Here is a 16,388-nt window from a genome sequence, read left to right as displayed (position 1 = left end):
AGACGTGAGATCTGCAGCCTCGAACAGAGAGGACACGTCCGTCCCCATCTGATGAAAAAGGGGGACACAATCCTACATAATGATAAAGGCGGTATGTGAGACCAGTGGTGGAGACGTGAGATCTGCAGCCTCGTACAGAGAGGACATGTCCGTCCCCATCTGATGATAAAGGGGGACACAATCCTACATAATGATAATGGCGGTATGTGAGACCAGTGGTGGAGACTTGAGATCTGCAGCCTCCTACAGCGAGGACACGTCCATCCCCATCTGATGATAATGGGGGACACAATCCTACATAATGATAATGGCGGTATGTGAGACCAGTGGTGGAGACGTGAGATCTGCAGCCTCGTACAGCGAGGACACGTCCGTCCACATCTGATGATAATGGGGGACACAATCCTACATAATGATAATGGCGGTATGTGAGACCAGTGGTGGAGACGTGAGATCTGCAGCCTCGTACAGCGAGGACACGTCCGTCCCCATCTGATGATAATGGGGACACAATCCTACATAATGATAATGCCGGTATGTTAGACGAGTGGTGGAGACGTGAGATCTGCAGCCTCGTACAGCGAGGACACGTCCGTCCCCATCTGATGATAATTGGGGCACAATCCTACATAATGATAATGGTGGTATGTGAGACCAGTGGTGGAGACGTGAGATCTGCATCCTCGTACAGCGAGGACACGTCCGTCCCCATCTGATGATAATGGGGGGCACAATCCTACATAATGATAATGGCGGTATGTGAGACCAGTGGTGGAGACGTGAGATCTGCATCCTCGTACAGCGAGGACACGTCCGTCCCCATCTGATGATAAAGGGGGACACAATCCTACATAATGATAATGGCGGTATGTGAGACCAGTGGTGGAGACGTGAGATCTGCAACCTCGTACAGCGAGGTCACGTCCGTCCACATCTGATGATAATGGGGGACACAATCCTACATAATGATAATGGCGGTATGTGAGACCAGTGGTGGAGACGTGAGATCTGCAGCCTCGTACAGCGAGGACACGTCCGTCCCCATCTGATGATAATGGGGACACAATCCTACATAATGATAATGCCGGTATGTGAGACCAGTGGTGGAGACGTGAGATCTGCAGCCTCGTACAGAGAGGTCACGTCCGTCCACATCTGATGATAATGGGGGACACAATCCTACATAATGATAATGGCGGTATGTGAGACCAGTGGTGGAGACGTGAGATCTGCAGCCTCGTACAGAGAGGTCACGTCCGTCCACATCTGATGATAATGGGGGACACAATCCTACATAATGATAATAGCGGTATGTGAGACCAGTGGTGGAGACGTGAGATCTGCAGCCTCGTACAGCGAGGACACGTCCGTCCCCATCTGATGATAATGGGGGACACAATCCTACATAATGATAATGGCGGTATGTGAGACCAGTGGTGGAGACGTGAGATCTGCAGCCTCGTACAGCGAGGTCACGTCCGTCCCATCTGATGATAATGGGGGCACAATCCTACGTAATGATAATGCCGGTATGTGAGACCAGTGGTGGAGACGTGAGATCTGCAGCCTCGTACAGAGAGGTCACGTCCGTCCACATCTGATGATAATGGGGGACACAATCCTACATAATGATAATGGCGGTATGTGAGACCAGTGGTGGAGACGTGAGATCTGCAGCCTCGTACAGAGAGGTCACGTCCGTCCACATCTGATGATAATGGGGGACACAATCCTACATAATGATAATAGCGGTATGTGAGACCAGTGGTGGAGACGTGAGATCTGCAGCCTCGTACAGCGAGGACACGTCCGTCCCCATCTGATGATAATTGGGGCACAATCCTACATAATGATAATGGCGGTATGTGAGACCAGTGGTGGAGACGTGAGATCTGCAGCCTCGTACAGCGAGAACACGTCCGTCCACATCTGATGATAATTGGGGACACAATCCTACATAATGATAATGGCGGTATGTGAGACCAGTGGTGGAGACGTGAGATCTGCAGCCTCGTACAGCGAGGTCACGTCCGTCCACATCTGATGATAATTGGGGACACAATCCTACATAATGATAATGGCGGTATGTGAGACCAGTGGTGGAGACGTGAGATCTGCAGCCTCGTACAGCGAGGACACGTCCGTCCCCATCTGATGATAATGGGGACACAATCCTACATAATGATAATGCCGGTATGTTAGACGAGTGGTGGAGACGTGAGATCTGCAGCTTCGTACAGCGAGGACACGTCCGTCCCCATCTGATGATAATTGGGGCACAATCCTACATAATGATAATGGCGGTATGTGAGACCAGCGGTGGAGACGTGAGATCTGCAGCCTCGTACAGTGAGGACACGTCCGTCCCCATCTGATGAAAATGGGGGCACAATCCTACATAATGATAATGGCGGTATGTGAGACCAGTGGTGGAGATATGAGATCTGCAACCTCGTACAGCGAGGACACGTCCGTCCCCATCTGACGATAAAGGGGGACACAATCCTACATAATGATAATGGCGGTATGTGAGACCAGTGGTGGAGACGTGAGATCTGCAGCCTCGTACAGCGAGGTCACGTCCGTCCACATCTGATGATAATTGGGGACACAATCCTACATAATGATAATGGCGGTATGTGAGACCAGTGGTGGAGACGTGAGATCTGCAGCCTCGTACAGCGAGGACACGTCCGTCCCCATCTGATGATAATGGGGACACAATCCTACATAATGATAATGCCGGTATGTTAGACGAGTGGTGGAGACGTGAGATCTGCAACTTCGTACAGCGAGGACACGTCCGTCCCCATCTGATGATAATTGGGGCACAATCCTACATAATGATAATGGCGGTATGTGAGACCAGCGGTGGAGACGTGAGATCTGCAGCCTCGTACAGCGGGGACACGTCCGTCCCCATCTGATGATAATGGGGGCACAATCCTAGATAATGATAATGGCGGTAAGTGAGACCAGTGGTGGAGACGTGAGATCTGCAGCCTCGTACAGCGAGGACACGTCCGTCCCATCTGATGAAAATGGGGGACACAATCCTACATAATGATAATGGCGGTAAGTGAGACCAGTGATGGAGACGTGAGATCTGCAGCCTCGAACAGCGAGGACACATCCGTCCCCATCTCATGATAAAGGGGACACAATCCTACATAATGATAATGGCGGTATGTGAGACCAGTGGTGGAGACGTGAGATCTGCAGCCTCGTACAGCGGGGTCACGTTCGTCCCCATCTGATGATAAAGGGGGACACAATCCTACATAATGATAATGGCGGTAAGTGAGACCAGTGGTGGAGACGTGAGATCTGCAGCCTCGTACAGCGAGGACACGTCCGTCCCATCTGATGAAAATGGGGGACACAATCCTACATAATGATAATGGCGGTAAGTGAGACCAGTGATGGAGACGTGAGATCTGCAGCCTCGAACAGCGAGGACACATCCGTCCCCATCTCATGATAAAGGGGACACAATCCTACATAATGATAATGGTGGTATGTGAGACCAGTGGTGGAGACGTGAGATCTGCAGCCTCGAACAGCGAGGACACATCCGTCCCCATCTCATGATAAAGGGGACACAATCCTACATAATGATAATGGCGGTATGTGAGACCAGTGGTGGAGACGTGAGATCTGCAGCCTCGTACAGCGAGGACACGTCCGTCCACATCTGATGATAAAGGGGGGCACAATCCTACATAATGATAATGGCGGTATGTGAGACCAGTGGTGGAGACGTGAGATCTGCAGCCTCGTACAGCGGGGACACGTCCGTCCACATCTGATGATAAAGGGGACACAATCCTACATAATGATAGTGGCGGTATGTGAGACCAGTGGTGGAGACGTGAGATCTGCAGCCTCGTACAGCGAGGACACGTCTGTCCCCATCTGATGATAAAGGGGGACACAATCCTACATAATGATAATGGCGGTATGTGAGACCAGTGGTGGAGACGTGAGATCTGCAGCCTCGTACAGCGAGGACACGTCCGTCCCCATCTGATAATAAAGGGGAACACAATCCTACATAATGATAATGGCGGTATGTGAGACCAGTGGTGGATACGTGAGATCTGCAGCCTCGTACAGCGAGGACACGTCCGTCCCCATCTGATAATAAAGGGGGACACAATCCTAGATAATGATAATGGCGGTATGTGAGACCAGTGGTGGAGACATGAGATCTGCAGCCTCGTACAGCGAGGACACGTCCGTCCACATCTGATGATAAAGGGGGACACAATCCTACATAATTATAATGGCGGTATGTGAGACCAGTAGTGGAGACGTGAGATCTGCAGCCTCGTACAGCGAGGACACGTCCGTCCCCATCTGATGATAATGGGGGGCACAATCCTACATAATGATAATGGCGGTATGTGATACCAGTGGTGGAGACGTGAGATCTGCAGCCTCGTACAGCGAGGACACGTCCGTCCCCATCTGATGATAATTGGGGGCACAATCCTACATAATGATAATGTCGGTATGTGAGACCAGTGGTGGAGACGTGAGATCTGCAGCCTCGTACAGCGAGGACACGTCCGTCCCATCTGATGAAAATGGGGGACACAATCCTACATAATGATAATGGCGGTATGTGAGACCAGTGGTGGAGACGTGAGATCTGCAGCCTCGTACAACGAGGACACGTCCGTCCCCATCTGATGATAAAGGGGGACACAATCCTACATAATGATAATGCCGGTATGTGAGACCAGTGGTGGAGACGTGAGATCTGCAGCCTCGTACAGCGAGGACACGTCCGTCCCATCTGATGAAAATGGGGGACACAATCCTACATAATGATAATGGCGGTAAGTGAGACCAGTGATGGAGACGTGAGATCTGCAGCCTCGAACAGCGAGGACACATCCGTCCCCATCTCATGATAAAGGGGACACAATCCTACATAATGATAATGGTGGTATGTGAGACCAGTGGTGGAGACGTGAGATCTGCAGTCTCGTACAGCGAGGACACGTCCGTCCACATCTGATGATAAAGGGGGGCACAATCCTACATAATGATAATGGCGGTATGTGAGACCAGTGGTGGAGACGTGAGATCTGCAGCCTCGTACAGCGGGGACACGTCCGTCCACATCTGATGATAAAGGGGACACAATCCTACATAATGATAGTGGCGGTATGTGAGACCAGTGGTGGAGACGTAAGATCTGCAGCCTCGTACAGCGAGGACACGTCCGTCCCCATCTGATAATAAAGGGGAACACAATCCTACATAATGATAATGGCGGTATGTGAGACCAGTGGTGGAGACGTGAGATCTGCAGCCTCGTACAGCGAGGACACGTCCGTCCCCATCTGATAATAAAGGGGGACACAATCCTAGATAATGATAATGGCGGTATGTGAGACCAGTGGTGGAGACATGAGATCTGCAGCCTCGTACAGCGAGGACACGTCCGTCCACATCTGATGATAAAGGGGGACACAATCCTACATAATTATAATGGCGGTATGTGAGACCAGTAGTGGAGACGTGAGATCTGCAGCCTCGTACAGCGAGGACACGTCCGTCCCCATCTGATGATAATGGGGGGCACAATCCTACATAATGATAATGGCGGTATGTGATACCAGTGGTGGAGACGTGAGATCTGCAGCCTCGTACAGCGAGGACACGTCCGTCCCCATCTGATGATAATTGGGGGCACAATCCTACATAATGATAATGTCGGTATGTGAGACCAGTGGTGGAGACGTGAGATCTGCAGCCTCGTACAGCGAGGACACGTCCGTCCCATCTGATGAAAATGGGGGACACAATCCTACATAATGATAATGGCGGTATGTGAGACCAGTGGTGGAGATATGAGATCTGCAGCCTCGTACAACGAGGACACGTCCGTCCCCATCTGATGATAAAGGGGGACACAATCCTACATAATGATAATGGTGGTATGTGAGACCAGTGGTGGAGACGTGAGATCTGCAGCCTCGTACAGCGAGGACACGTCCGTCCCATCTGATGAAAATGGGGGACACAATCCTACATAATGATAATGGCGGTAAGTGAGACCAGTGATGGAGACGTGAGATCTGCAGCCTCGAACAGCGAGGACACATCCGTCCCCATCTCATGATAAAGGGGACACAATCCTACATAATGATAATGGTGGTATGTGAGACCAGTGGTGGAGACGTGAGATCTGCAGTCTCGTACAGCGAGGACACGTCCGTCCACATCTGATGATAAAGGGGGACACAATCCTACATAATGATAATGGCGGTATGTGAGACCAGTGGTGGAGACGTGAGATCTGCAGCCTCGTACAGCGGGGACACGTCTGTCCACATCTGATGATAAAGGGGACACAATCCTACATAATGATAGTGGCGGTATGTGAGACCAGTGGTGGAGACGTGAGATCTGCAGCCTCGTACAGCGAGGACAAGTCAGTCCCCATCTGATAATAAAGGGGAACACAATCCTACATAATGATAATGGCGGTATGTGAGACCAGTGGTGGAGACGTGAGATCTGCAGCCTCGTACAGCGAGGACACGTCCATCCCCATCTGATAATAAAGGGGGACACAATCCTAGATAATGATAATGGCGGTATGTGAGACCAGTGGTGGAGACATGAGATCTGCAGCCTCGTACAGCGAGGACACGTCCGTCCACATCTGATGATAAAGGGGGACACAATCCTACATAATTATAATGGCGGTATGTGAGACCAGTAGTGGAGACGTGAGATCTGCAGCCTCGTACAGCGAGGACACGTCCGTCCCCATCTGATGATAATGGGGGGCACAATCCTACATAATGATAATGGCGGTATGTGATACCAGTGGTGGAGACGTGAGATCTGCAGCCTCGTACAGCGAGGACACGTCCGTCCCCATCTGATGATAATTGGGGGCACAATCCTACATAATGATAATGTCGGTATGTGAGACCAGTGGTGGAGACGTGAGATCTGCAGCCTCGTACAGCGAGGACACGTCTGTCCCCATATGACGATAAAGGGGGACACAATCCTACATAATGATAATGGCGGTGTGTGAGACCAGTGGTGGAGACGTGGGATCTGTAGCCTCGTACAGCGGGGTCACGTCCGTCCCCATCTGATGATAATGGGGGGCACAATCCTACATAATGATAATGGCGGTATGTGAGACCAGTGGTGGAGACGTGAGATGAGCAGCCTCGTACAGCGAGGACACGTCCGTCCCCATCTGATAATAAAGGGGGACTCAATCCTACATAATGATAATGGCGGTATGTGAGACCAGTGATGGAGACGTGAGATCTGCAGCCTCGTACAGCGAGGACACGTCCGTCCACATCTGATGATAAAGGGGACACAATCCTACATAATGATAATGGCGGTATGTGAGACCAGTGGTGGAGACGTGAGATCTGCAGCCTCGTACAGCGAGGACACGTCCGTCCCCATCTGATGATAATGGGGGGCACAATCCTACATAATGATAATGGCCGTATGTGAGACCAGTGGTGGAGACGTGAGATCTGCAGCCTCGTACAGCGAGGACACGTCCGTCCCCATCTGATGATAAAGGGGACACAATCCTACATAATGATAATGGCGGTATGTGAGACCAGTGGTGGAGACGTGAGATCTGCAGCCTCGTACAGAGAGGTCACGTCCGTCCACATCTGATGATAAAGGGGGCACAATCCTACATAATGATAATGGCGGTATGTGAGACCAGTGGTGGAGACGTGAGATCTGCAGCCTCGTACAGAGAGGACACGTCCGTCCCCATCTGATGATAAAGGGGGCACAATCCTACATAATGATAATGGCGGTATGTGAGACCAGTGGTGGAGACGTGAGATCTGCAGCCTCGTACAGCGAGGACACGTCCGTCCCCATCTGATGATAATGGGGACACAATCCTACATAATGATAATGACGGTATGTGAGACCAGTGGTGGAGACGTGAGATCTGCAGCCTCTTACAGCGAGGTCACGTCCATCCCCATCTGATGATAACGGGGGACACAATCCTACATAATGATAATGGCGGTATGTGAGACCAGTGGTGGAGACATGAGATCTGCAGCCTCGTACAGCGAGGACACGTCCGTCCACATCTGATGATAAAGGGGGACACAATCCTACATAATGATAATGGCGGTATGTGAGACCAGTAGTGGAGACGTGAGATCTGCAGCCTCGTACAGCGAGGACACGTCCGTCCCCATCTGATAATAAAGGGGGACACAATCCTAGATAATGATAATGGCGGTATGTGAGACCAGTGGTGGAGACATGAGATCTGCAGCCTCGTACAGCGAGGACAGGTCCGTCCACATCTGATGATAAAGGGGGACACAATCCTACATAATGATAATGGCGGTATGTGAGACCAGTGGTGGAGACATGAGATCTGCAGCCTCGTACAGCGAGGACACGTCCGTCCACATCTGATGATAAAGGGGGACACAATCCTACATAATGATAATGGCGGTATGTGAGACCAGTAGTGGAGACGTGAGATCTGCAGCCTCGTACAGCGAGGACACGTCCGTCCCCATCTGATAATAAAGGGGGACACAATCCTACATAATGATAATGGCGGTATGTGAGACCAGTGGTGGAGACGTGAGATCTGCAGCCTCGTACAGCGAGGACACGTCCGTCCACATCTGATGATAAAAGGGGACACAATCCTACATAATGATAATGGTGGTATGTGAGACCAGTGGTGGAGACATGAGATCTGCAGCCTCGTACAGCGAGGACACGTCCGTCCCCATCTGATAATAAAGGGGGACACAATCCTACATAATGATAATGGCGGTATGTGAGTCCAGTGGTGGAGACGTGAGATCTGCAGCCTCGTACAGCGAGGACACGTCCGTCCCCATCTGATGATAAAGGGGACACAATCCTACATAGTGATAATAGCGGTATGTGAGACCAGTAGTGGAGACGTGGGATCTGTAGCCTTGTACAGCGAGGACACGTCCGTCCCCATCTGATAATAAAGGGGGACACAATCCTACATAATGATAATGGCGGTGTGTGAGACCAGTGGTGGAGACGTGAGATCTGCAGCCTCGTACAGCGAGGACACGTCCGTCCCCATCTAATGATAATGGGGGGCACAATCCTACATAATGATAATGGCGGTATGTGATACCAGTGGTGGAGACGTGAGATCTGCAGCCTCGTACAGCGAGGACACGTCCGTCCCCATCTGATGATTATTGGGGGCACAATCCTACATAATGATAATGGCGGTATGTGAGACCAGTGGTGGAGATGTGAGATCTGCAGCCTCGTACAGCGAGGACACGTCTGTCTCCATCTGACGATAAAGGGGGACACAATCCTACATAATGATAATGGCGGTGTGTGAGACCAGTGGTGGAGACGTGGGATCTGTAGCCTCGTACAGCGGGGTCACGTCCGTCCCCATCTGATGATAATGGGGGGCACAATCCTACATAATGATAATGGCGGTATGTGAGACCAGTGGTGGAGACGTGAGATCTGCAGCCTCGTACAGCGAGGACACGTCCGTCCCCATCTGATAATAAAGGGGGACTCAATCCTACATAATGATAATGGCGGTATGTGAGACCAGTGATGGAGACGTGAGATCTGCAGCCTCGTACAGCGAGGACACGTCTGTCCCCATCTGATGATAATGGGGGGCACAATCCTACATAATGATAATGGCGGTATGTGAGACCAGTGGTGGAGACGTGAGATCTGCAGCCTCGTACAGCGGGGTCACGTCCGTCCCATCTGATGATAACGGGGGACGCAATCCTACATAATGATAATGCCGGTATGTGAGACAAGTGATGGAGACATGAGATCTGAAGCCTCGTACAGCGAGGACACGTCCATCCCCATCTGATGATAATGGGGGCACAATCCTACATAATGATAATGGCGGTATGTGAGACCAGTGGTGGAGACGTGAGATCTGCAGCCTCGTACAGCGAGGACACGTCCGTCCCCATCTGATGATAAAGGGGGACACAATCCTACATAATGATAATGGCGGTATGTGAGACCAGTGGTGGAGATATGAGATCTGCAGCCTCGTACAGCGAGGACACGTCCGTCCCCATCTGATGATAATGGGGGCACAATCCTACATAATGATAATGGCGGTATGTGAGACCAGTGGTGGAGACATGAGATTTGCAGCCTCGTACAGCGAGGACACGTCTGTCCCATCTGATGATAAAGGGGGACACAATCCTACATAATGATAATGGCGGTATGTGAGACCAGTGGTGGAGACGTGAGATCTGCAGCCTCGTACAGCGAGGACACGTCCGTCCCCATCTGATGATAATGGGGGCACAATCCTACATAATGATAATGGCGGTATGTGAGACCAGTGGTGGAGACATGAGATTTGCAGCCTCGTACAGCGAGGACACGTCTGTCCCATCTGATGATAAAGGGGGACACAATCCTACATAATGATAATGGCGGTATGTGAGACCAGTGGTGGAGACATGAGATCTGCAGCCTCGTACAGCGAGGACACGTCCGTCCCCATCTGATGATAATGGGGGACACAATCCTACATAATGATAATGGCGGTATGTGAGACCAGTGGTGGAGACGTGAGATCTGCAGCCTCGTACAACGAGGACACGTCCGTCCCATCTGATGATAAAGGGGGACACAATCCTACATAATGATAATGGCGGTATGTGAGACCAGTGGTGGAGACGTGAGATCTGCAGCCTCGTACAACGAGGACACGTCCGTCCCATCTGATGATAAAGGGGGGGCACAATCCTACATAATGATAATGGCGGTATGCAAGACCAGTGGTGGAGACGTGAGATCTGCAGCCTCGTACAGCGAGGACACGTCCGTCCCCATCTGATGATAAAGGGGGGCACAATCCTACATAATGATAATGGCGGTATGTGAGACCAGTGGTGGAGATGTGAGATCTGCAGCCTCGTACAGCGAGGACACGTCCGTCCCATCTGATGATAAAGGGGGGCACAATCCTACATAATGATAATGGCGGTATGTGAGACCAGTGTTGGAGACGTGAGATCTGCAGCCTCGTACAGCGAGGACACGTCCGTCCCCATCTGATGATAATGGGGGCACAATCCTACATAATGATAATGGCGGTATGTGATACCAGTGGTGGAGACGTGAGATCTGCAGCCTCGTACAGCGAGGACACGTCCGTCCCCATCTGATGATAATGGGGGACACAATCCTACATAATGATAATGGCGGTATGTGAGACCAGTGGTGGAGACGTGAGATCTGCAGCCTCGTACAGCGAGGACACGTCTGTCCCCATCTGATGATAAAGGGGGGCACAATCCTACATAATGATAATGGCGGTATGTGAGACCAGTGGTGGAGACGTGAGATCTGCAGCCTCGTACAACGAGGACACGTCCGTCCCATCTGATGATAAAGGGGGGCACAATCCTACATAATGATAATGGCGGTATGCGAGACCAGTGGTGGAGACGTGAGATCTGCAGCCTCGTACAGCGAGGACACGTCCGTCCCCATCTGATGATAAATTTTATCTTATTCCATTTCAGATGAAAAAAAAAAGAAATAAGGGGATGCTTTCGCTATTGTAAGTTCCTATCACTCCTGACATCGTGCAGTAAATGACGGCGTGTGATCAGTGTTACCGGTGACGGCCGGTGAGGAGACAGTCAGTGATCGCTGAGACATCTCTACACTGATATCAGACATTCTGTAGTGTGAGGATTGTGTCTGACATCTATGGGGTCTATGGGGTTCATGAAAACTCACACAACAAGATATGGCCTTCCCAAAACCCTGTCTGATGACAAATGCACATATAGCAGGATGCAGCGGGCCTCCACTAATAGAGGCAAGGGGCAGCTCAGGTGCAAACTACTGATAAAAACAACCACCCCACACCTACCAGACCATGGTGCGGTTGGCTGCCTAGTAGGAAAAATGCACATAGATAAGGCTTGTGCATTTTTCCTACTAGGCAGCCAACCTCTCCATGGTTTGGTAGGTGTGGGGTGGTTGTTTTTATCAGTAGTTTGCACCTGAGCTGCCCCTTGCCTCTATTAGTGGAGGCCCGCTGCATCCTGCTATATGTGCATTTGTCATCAGACAGGGTTTTGGTAAGGCCATATCTTGCTGTGTGAGTTTTTTTGAATTTTTTCTATGTTAGCTGTTTAAGGGGTTCATGAAATGGTGATCTCACTACGAGGATACCATCATGTTTCCATATGCATATAATATTTACTGTATATCATCTACTTTAGACTGTAAACTCTTAGGATCGGGTCCTCCTCTACTTTGGTTCCATATTCCAGATGTTCCTGTCTGATTCTGAGGAGCGGTGATCATGTTGGTGTCATTTATACAGCTTATTACTATTATCACTACACCATGTATTATCCATTTTCTCCCTTTGTCCCCAGTGATTTCTGCCGCCTCGGTATTTCCCGGTATACACACTGACTGTTCTCCCTACAAGGTGGATTGTCCACCTTTCTTGGTTATCTCCTGAGTTCGGTCCCTGATGGCCATGGAGTCTCCTTTGTGTATGTGCAGGAAGACACCAGCACTCACTTCATCCATAAAATGGCTTTTTATTCCAATAAAGATAAAATCAGGAACAATTCATAGAGCAGTACTATATGAAGGATACAGGGAAACCATAAAGATAAGGCAAGGTGTTTGTGACCTATGTGGTCCTTAAAGAGAATCTGTCACTTTTTTTTCTACCTCAAGCTGCGGCCACCGCTATCAGGGGCTTATCTACAGCATTCTGTAATGCATTCTGTAATGCTGTAGATAGGCCCCCGATGCAACCTGAAGAGAAGAAAAACAAGTTAGATTATACTCACCCAGGGGCAGTCCGGATCTGATGGGTGTCGCGGTCTGGTCCAGCGCCTCACATCTTCTAGCGATGATGTCCTCTTCTTTGCTTCCTGTCGCTGCTTCTGCGCATGCGCACTTTATCTGCCCTGTTGAGGACAGAACAGAGTCCTGCAGTGCGCAGACGATGGACCTCTCTGACCTTTCTCAGAGCCTGTGCACTGCAGTACTCTGCTCTGCCGTCAACAGGGCAGATAAAGTGCGCCTGCACAGAAGCAGCGACGGGAAGCAAAGAAAAGGACACCATCGCTAGAAGATGGGAGGCGCCGGACCAGACTGCGACACCCATCGGATCCGGACGGCCCCTGAGTGAGTATAATATAACTCGTTTTTCTTCTCTTTCAGGGTGTATCGGGGGCTTATCTACAGCATTACAGAATGCATTACAGAATGCTGTAGATAAGCCCCTGATGGCTGCGCCGGCAACTGATAGTTGAAAAAATAGGTGACAGATTCCCTTTAATCACTGCCTTATCTTTATGGTTTCCCTCTTTGACTCATGGGGTACTGCTGTGTGAATTGTTCCTGACTTTATCTTAAGGCCATGTTCACACACTCAGTTTTTGGTCAGTATTTTACATCAGTATTTATCAGCCAAAATCACGTCACCATTTCTGTATTTATCGCCCACTCTTGGTTTTGGACACAAATACTGATCTGAAATAGTGACCAAATATTGATAGTGAGAACGTAGAATAAAGCGAGGGCTCGTCTCTTCCTTTACTTTCTGCTTTGAGCTTTTTTGCTCGTCTACTAAGCGTGTGAGCTGAACTATTACTTTTCTCTCGTTTCCTTTGTGACCCTAGATTTCTATAGGATCTGTGTATCTTAAATTCAAGTCACTCTAATTAACTGAACCACAGACAGATTTCTGTGTAAAGAACCTTGGCATGATGAGGAACAACATTTGGAGCTTTTATGGTTTGGGATTTTAAGAACAGAAATAAATAGTCTCTGTTTTGTTTTGCAGCATGAAAAAACCATTGAATACAGGTTCCAAGCACAAGGAGATTGGACAAGAAACCACTGAGGACACAGGAGCAGAACCTCTTCAAATAGATTTTTATTAAAGATAAATAAAGCATAACACAATCTGACAAAATACAATCAATTTCCAGAGAACAACCCCATTAGCCCAGAACATCTCTCTCTCCCACTTAGCCATGGCTTTTATTGGAAATTTAAGAAAAAAGGTATGTAGCAAATCCCCATATAAGGAGGATATTAACCCACTAGTGGACCCATTCCCACATACTGTATATAATCCAGCACAATGTCCCCCTGAATAGTGAGATGCCCAGCCCTACTCTGAGCCCTAAATGCATGTTTCATTTGTGTATACTGGAAGCTCCCTGAGGTGCAAACCCCAAATTCTGACTGTAACTGAGGAAAAGCTTTCAACCCCTGCTGATCCATCACCTGGTAAATATACTGAATCCCTTTAGCCAGCCATTCCGTCAAACCCCCCAAGACCCTGAATTCTGGAAGATTATTATTATTCCATATTGGCGAGAACCGAGTCATGCAGGTAACCCCACGAATATATTTAACCTTCCCCCATACTTTATATATCAGAGACAGTGTAGGGTATGTTTTCCCAAGTGTCCCTAGAGAACCATCCTCCAAGCATTGAACCACAGGACGTCTATTCATCAGTTTTTCTAATATAAGTTGTACCGTGCTGGCAATCGCCTCATACGCCCAGCCCCTTAGATGTTGACACTGGGCCACAAGGAAATATACTTCAGGATTAGGCAAAGCCAGTTCCCCATCATCCTTGGGTCATTGAAGGGTCTCTAACTTAATTCTGGGGATACTTTTTCCCCCCACACCAGGTCTCTAAACAGAGAATTTATTTGTATAAATTTCTCCTGAGGAATCCATATAGGCGTATTATGTAAGACACACAGTATTTTGGGCATCCGAATCATTTTAATAAGGTTGACTTGGCCCACTACCGACAGGTGCAATTTATTCCAGGTTCCTACCTTTGCCTTAAGGGTCCACAATCTGGGAGTCAAATTAGGAGCAGAACCTCAAGGGGAAAATCCTGACTCATGAGAAGGATGGAGGACGTTACTGTGGTCCCTGTATTTCTATATCTGGGGTTATACAGAAAGCAGCGACTGTCTCCTGTTATCACTCCCCACAGATATAGGTGTTATATTGACGATGTGTCAGGGCCGAGCTGAGCGTTGGATGATATGTGGATCCATTCTGCAGCCACGGTCTTTATACACTGAGGTCCTTGTGAAAGAAGCGGAGAGTTACCCATAATAAGAGCCTTGCACGGTATTGTGGGGACGGCAGGAAAGTGTGAAGTCAGAAAAATGAAGATGAAGAATTATCTGATCTCCTTTCTATCACTTCCCCCCACTATGTGTCTTCTCCTGTCCCTCCATATCTGCACACACAGACTGTACTGATGGCGGCTCCTGCAGCTTTATGTACCAACCTGAGCCATTATACAGAACATTTACCTCTGTGTCCTCGTAGGTTGTAAGCTCTCATTAATAATAATAATAATACATTTTATTTTTATAGCGCCGACATATTCCGCAGCACTTTACAATTCAGAGGGGATTTGTACAGACAATAGACATTACAGCATAACAATAATCACATACAGTAGATTATAACAAATACCAAGAGGAATGAGGGCCCTGCTCGCAAGCTTACAGTCTATGAGGAAAGAGGTAGACACGAAAGGTGGGTGGTAACAGTTGCCCTGATTGTATGGACCAGCCATAATGTTAAGTGTGTGACAGTACAGACACAGAGGGCTAATGGATGCATAAAGCATGTGGGAACATGATGCGGGGAACCTGGTTATGGTAAAACTTTTGGCTGTGCCACACAGGGATAGATTAGGTTAATGTGTTGAGGCGATAGGCCAGTCTGAATAAATGCGTTTTGAGGGCACGCTTAAAATTGTGGGGATTGGGGACTAATCGTATTGACCTGGGAAGTGCATTCCAAAGCGGCACGTGTAAAGTCTTGGAGACAGGAGTGGGAGGTTCTGACTATTGAGGATACTAACCTCAGGTCATCAGCAGAACGGAGGGCGCGGGTAGGGTGGTATACTGAAACAAGGGAGGAGATGTAGGGTGGTGCTGAGCCATGGAGGGCTTTGTGGGTGAGGGTAATAAGTTTATACTGAATTCTGGAGTGGATGGGTAGCCAGTGTAATGACTGGCACAAGGTAGAGACATCGGTGTAACGATTGGTGAGGAATATGATCCTGGCTGCAGCATTCAAGACAGATTGGAGAGGGGAGAGTTTGGTAAGAGGGAGACCGATTAGAAGAGAGTTACAATAGTCGAGAAGAGAATGAATAAGAGAAACAGAAAGAGTTTTTGCAGAGTCAAAAGTAAGAAAAGGTGGAATTCTAGAAATGTTTTTGAGGTGCAGATGACAAGAGCGAGCCAGTGATCGAATGTGGGGGGCAAAGGAAAGCTCGGAATCAAGTATGACCC

General features: G+C 49.1%; 1 protein-coding gene and 1 long non-coding RNA gene across 2 annotated transcripts in view; one reads left to right on the top strand and one right to left on the bottom strand.

Annotated features, from left to right (window-relative positions):
* Positions 1–14,135, top strand: part of LOC141050652 (uncharacterized) — a 68,672-nt gene extending 54,537 nt beyond the window's left edge. The window contains exon 10 of the mRNA XM_073547241.1: positions 13,883–14,135. Coding sequence (XP_073403342.1) covers positions 13,883–13,887 — 5 coding nt within the window. The 3' untranslated portion in view covers positions 13,888–14,135. The remainder of the gene's footprint in view (positions 1–13,882) is intronic.
* Positions 1–16,388, bottom strand: part of LOC141050654 (uncharacterized) — a 120,739-nt gene that overhangs the window by 93,914 nt on the left and 10,437 nt on the right. The gene's annotated exons all lie outside the window — the stretch shown is intronic.

Source organism: Dendrobates tinctorius, unplaced genomic scaffold (assembly GCF_039654945.1).
Source record: "Dendrobates tinctorius isolate UK_male_01 unplaced genomic scaffold, ASM3965494v1 ptg000152l, whole genome shotgun sequence".
In the NCBI taxonomy this organism is placed as follows: Eukaryota; Metazoa; Chordata; class Amphibia; order Anura; family Dendrobatidae; genus Dendrobates; species Dendrobates tinctorius.
This window is presented reverse-complemented; position numbering and strand designations above follow the sequence as displayed.